This window comes from Ahaetulla prasina, chromosome 9 (genome assembly GCF_028640845.1).
Source record: "Ahaetulla prasina isolate Xishuangbanna chromosome 9, ASM2864084v1, whole genome shotgun sequence".
Taxonomy (NCBI): domain Eukaryota; kingdom Metazoa; phylum Chordata; class Lepidosauria; order Squamata; family Colubridae; genus Ahaetulla; species Ahaetulla prasina.
In genome coordinates, this window is record NC_080547.1 from 678,291 (window position 1) to 683,479 (window position 5,189).

General features: G+C 51.9%; 1 protein-coding gene across 3 annotated transcripts; it reads left to right on the top strand.

Moving 5' to 3' along the window:
* Positions 1 to 95: 95 nt before the first annotated feature.
* On the top strand, positions 96 to 4,750 carry LOC131203729 (receptor expression-enhancing protein 4-like). Of its 3 annotated transcripts, none has more exons than XM_058194246.1 (8): positions 96 to 246; positions 482 to 550; positions 653 to 729; positions 1,904 to 2,024; positions 2,520 to 2,621; positions 3,028 to 3,160; positions 3,967 to 4,148; positions 4,256 to 4,750. In XM_058194246.1, exons 1-8 carry the CDS (start codon positions 184 to 186, stop codon positions 4,313 to 4,315), a joined length of 807 nt encoding a protein of 268 aa, XP_058050229.1. In that variant the 5' UTR covers positions 96 to 183; the 3' UTR covers positions 4,316 to 4,750. The 3 variants fall into 3 exon arrangements, with proteins under 3 accessions (XP_058050229.1, XP_058050230.1, XP_058050228.1); XM_058194247.1 differs by having other exon boundaries at positions 187 to 246; positions 482 to 554; XM_058194245.1 differs by lacking the exon at positions 96 to 246 and having other exon boundaries at positions 271 to 554.
* The last annotated feature ends 439 nt before the right edge of the window (positions 4,751 to 5,189 follow it).

The window sequence follows — 5,189 nt, forward strand, 5'->3', positions numbered from 1 at the left end:
GAAGCGCAGATCCCGCCTGAGTAGGTCACGTGACGCTGGGGCAGAGGAGGGGGCGGGGGGGAAGTCGCGGGAGAAACTCCGCCCATCCACCCGCCGACCAGATCAAAACCAGAGCAACCAGACCGGTCGGCGGCCCCGCCCCGTATTGGGCGCCCGCGGCGGGGGCGGGGTTAGCGGCGGCCAATGGCAGCGCGCGCGGGCGGTTGGAGCGGCGATGGTGGCCTGGGCGCTGAGCCGCGCCGTGCAGTGAGTCCCGGGCCGGGGGAGGCGGCCGGCTGGCGGGGTCCGGTCCCGGGCGGGGCAGGGAAGGGAAGAAGTAGCGACTCCCGGGAAAGAGCGCCGTCCCTCGCTCTCTGCCGGCCATGGTGCTGGGCTCCCTGAAGGCCGCGACGCTGCGCTACGGGCGCCGGGCTTGGCTGGGGCTGCTGGCCGGCGCCTACCGAGGCTGGCCGGCCTGCCTGACGCCGCCCTTCCGTTACAGGCTCCTGCTGGGGACGCTGTACCCGGCCTACGCCTCGTACAAGGCCGTGAGGAACAAGGACGTCCGGGAGTACGTGAGTGAGGGTCGCGGGGGGCGGGGGGGGCGGCGGCTTTCCCTCCTGCCGGGCAGCAGCTCCGACTCACCGGGCCGTCCTTTCGTGGCTCCCCGCAGGTGCGGTGGATGATGTACTGGATCGTCTTCGCTCTCTTCATGGCCACCGAGACCATCACGGACACCTTCATTTCCTGGTGGGTCGCTGCTCGGGGGGCCTCCAGCCAAGCCAGGCCTCAGCCGGCCCTGACTGCCAGCACACGAACACACACACACACACAGAGGGGCTGTGCAGCAGGTTGAATTCTGCAGGGCAAAGGAGCGCTTAAGCCCCCCACCTCCTCCATTAACCTCCTGCATTGGGGGGGGGGGAGGTGCTTTGCCCACAAGTGCCTTTCCTTGTCTTCCCATCAACTGCTTGTGACTCACAGGGATTGTGAGTCTTCCTGTTTTGCTTGACCTACTGACAGAACTAGTAGGCTGTACCTGCCGCATTCCAGGGTTTTGTTTACAGAAGTTGTGACAGTTGGAAGCATATCGTTCACCTTTTTAAAAACATTCATTACATTTGTGCTCCCCTTTCAAGGTTTTCCCAGTTTATACCTGAAGTAACCTTTTTGAGTAAATGAAGCTGAGGGGGGGGGGACTCAGCTTAGTTTAAATAAGCCAAAGCTAATTGGGTTACCACCCTCTTAAATCCCAAGTTGACTTATTATTGCTTAATGTGATGTGGTAATACAGCCAGTGAATTTGCTGAGCGGAGCTGAAACCATTTTAACCGATTCTGAGCATGTGAGGAAAATTGGACCCATCCCTCCTTGTTAGGAAGATTCAGTTGGTGGGTGGCCTTCAGAACAAATGTTGTAGTTTATTATCTTGCTCTGACTTTTCTTGTTTGGGAGAGTTCACTTGATTAGACCAGGGTCAAAACAGTAGCTTTAATTGCTAGCTGATTGATGGGAGGAGCCAAAGGTGGTCACATTATCGTTGGATGCTGCAATTAGTTGTAAGTGTGAACCAGTTGCCAAGTGATGGGAGGGAGATTGCTGGGATGGCCAGAACTCCTAAGGCCGGTTGTACCCACAATTCATTCAAAGCCGTCGAAACTGGTCATTGAACAAATGTTTGTAGGCCAAGAACTACGTACAATAACTGAAATGATTGTTGGCAGACAGCAAATCTGCTCTCATGGTTAGCAAAGGAGAGCTGGGATTGCTTTCCTTCCCTGATCATCTCTGGGTTTGCAGGAAAGGCCTCCTCCTAACTCTCCTTAGCTCTTAAAACAGCCCACTTGGCCGGACAGCCATTGCTGAAGTCAGCTGAGCCAACTGTTGGGCACTGCTGGCTCCATGAGTGTCTTTTTGGTTTCAGGTTTCCCTTCTACTATGAGATCAAAATGGCCTTTGTGATATGGCTTCTGTCTCCTTACACAAAGGGGGCCAGCCTGTTGTACCGCAAGTTTGTGCATCCCACACTGGCCAGCAAAGAAAAGGTAACAATCTTCTGGTCCCCAGGCTACTGTTGGCGAGTGGACGGCAGGTGCCCATTGCCCTGTTCCCCCCCTTTCGCCCCATGAAAAAAACATGCATTCCTGACTGCATTTTTAAAGGGCTGTGGCCTCTGGGTTGGAATGCAATTATGCCAACTTAGAATGGGCTGCCTGCATTTCACTAAGGCAGAACCAAGGCACCAAGTCAGAGTGGGAGGCGGCCTTTGAGAAAACAGGTACAGGCAGCAGCAGATTGAGATCTCTAGTGATCACACGGTTGGCACAGAAATAGCTGCCTCATTGCTACGCGTGGCAAGAAACGGGAGGGAGGGAAAGATAAGTGGCTTTTTGGGTGCCAGCCCCCCCGCCCTTTCCTGCAGCTGAGTGACAGGAGCATTTCCTTATCCCGTGGCAGGAGATGTATGGGGAAAACCTGGAGGGGATGGTTTCTTGGGTGCCCTTCCTCTGATCCTGTCAATTGTGTGTGAATCCCTGCAGGAGATCGACCACTTCATCTGCCAAGCCAAAGAACGTGGCTACGAGAGCCTTGTGAGCTTTGGGAAGAAGAGCATCAATGTGGCAGCCACAGCAGCTATCCAGGTGGATGCTTCCTTTGCTCTGATCTCTTGGTGGGACTGGTCTGGAGGCAAGCTGGGGTCTCGTGGAGGGGAGGTGCTGCCATTGGTATATTCCTTCGTGTGGAAGCAGGTTTCTCACCCCCAAATCATCTTTGGTAGCTAGGCGGTATTGGGCTGCTTTTCCCCATGACTCTATGCCCTGTTTTCAGCTTATACCACACGGGTAATTAATTTCCTCATCTTCTCCACTACGGTTCCTCTCTAGCTTATGCAGGGTTCTCCTACATGTACTTTGGGTTAAGTATTAGAAACTCTGTGCTTGACTGATGGATCTTTCTCCTCTGAAATGCTGCGATTTCCCACTCCCGAAGCAACCCCTTCCTTGATTCCCAAGTAAATCCCTTTCCCCATCTTGTCCTCCCTGTTAGGGCCAAGGAGCCCTGGCAGGTCGTTTACGCAGCTTCAGTATGCAGGATTTGCGCTCCATGCCAGAGACAGCCATGGTGCATTATTCAGATCCCCTCTATCTGGAGGAACAGGAGCTGTGCCGGCGACCGATTGGTAAGGAAATCTTCTTTGTGGAGCAAGATAGAAAACCTGCGAGTATTTTTAGAATTCTCCAAGGCTCGGTTCAGATGGCCTGGTAGATCACCTTAACATGAGATTTGGTCACTTTTGAAGCTCAGCATTTTGTGCCCTAGTATAGGAGTTAGAATAACTTTATTGTCACTTTGAATGTACGCTAATCGGCATACATTAAAATGAAATTTCTTTGCATACCGCTCTCAAAGATATCTTATTATTTTCTTCTCTAGGCGAGATTACACCATCCTATGGTGTTTGTTCAGGTATCACAGGTTGGGCCATCAATTTTACTGTGAGGCAATAATCCCTTTTGGGTGAACCCAGCCTATAGAACCAGGAATCTGAGTTCTAGTCCCGGCTTAGCCATGAAAAGCCCTGGGCAAGTTACACTTTTTCAGCGCACCTCATAGGGTGGTGGTGGTGGTTGTGGAGAAAATAGGAGGAATGAGTACCCTGTTTCCCCCCAAATAAGACATCCCCTGATAATAAGCCCAATCAGGCTTTTGAGCGCATGGCAATAAGAACAAGCGCTTATTTCAGGATTCAAAAATATATAAGACAGGGTCTTATTTTCAGGGAAGCACGGTATTAGGTATGTTTACCCCCCTTGAATTATTTACAAAAAATAATAAAGGTGGGATATAAAACAAATCACATGGTCAAATGTTATAGCCAGTTTGGTGGCATCTAAGGGCCATACATGCAATGCTTCGCTCCGGCAGACGTCCGGAGGTTGACAGGTTGCTGCTTTCTGAGTCTTCCTTCGGTCTGCATTTGTGCAGGGCACAGGCTAGCAGTGCAGCAGCCGGGCCCTGATAGCAACAAGGAGGAGGAGGAGGACTTCTGGTCAGACCCTGAGCTGTCTGCCCCCTCCAGAGGCTGCCGCAAGGACCCTGCTCTTCCTAAGCCCTTGGCCAGGAGCCAAAGCCTTCGGCAGGGGAAGAAGAAGCTGCCGACTAAAGAGGTAAGGAGACTCTGGTGAGAGAACCCACTGACCAGCTCCAGCCAGGAGAGGAGGGGGAAGGCCTGGCCTCTTCCTCGCCAACCCTGCTCGCTTCTTTCTTTCCGCAGAGTTCTTCCCGGGGGGTCCGAAGTCGTTCCCGGAAGCAGATGCCAGACCAAGACCGCTAGGCTCCCCTGGGGGCTTGGCTGCCAAGGCCTCCATCTGTGTCGCACCACTGGTGCTGGGCTGAGATTTCGGGGTCCCGCCAGCTGCTCTTATTTCCCCGCTGCCAGAGCACCCTAACATGTTGAGCGAGGACTGAGGAAGAACGTATTGCGCCCCTTGTTGCTGCCTGGGGACCCTGGACCAGCTGCTCCCAGTGCCTGTCTCTGGCTGCCTATTGGGAAGGGCTTGGCCAGCCTAAGGACGGATGGGTTGCCGGACTGCTGCCTTAACCGTTGGCCCAGGACCTTTGCAGCCAAGGCATCTTTGGCCAGAGACCCTCTGTCCTTACCTGCGGCTGGCTCCGCTTGCCTGCCCCACAGTCTCCGCTCTCTTCCTCCGGGGCTGCTGCTGCCGCCGTCCCCTTTTTAGTCTTCCAATAAAGGTGTTTTTTTCCTGCTGTGCTGCCTCCCGTCTCTTTTTAAATAAATTTTTATTTTATTTTATAACGTAAAAATTCCATTTTTAGTTAAAACAAGTGTGTTTAGGTACAAATATTTTTAGGAAATAAAGTGTTTATAGCAATAGTCATTACATTGATATTAGTTCTATAATACAATAATAATTGCTTATCCATTTTAACAAATCTCCCTTGCATCATTAGTCTTTTTCTTATATCTAACTTCTGTTTTTGTCATTGATAACATAAGTCCCATGTCAAAAAGAATTCAGTTTCTTCCTTTTCCGTAATTGTGTCAGGCTATCCCTTTCTGCACATTCGAATATTTTTAATCACATTTTCATCCGTGGGGATCTCTTCACTTTTCCATTGTTATGCAAATAAAATTCTAGCTGCAGTTAATACGCGTAAAATCAAATCGTCTCTTGCGCGCGGGGGCT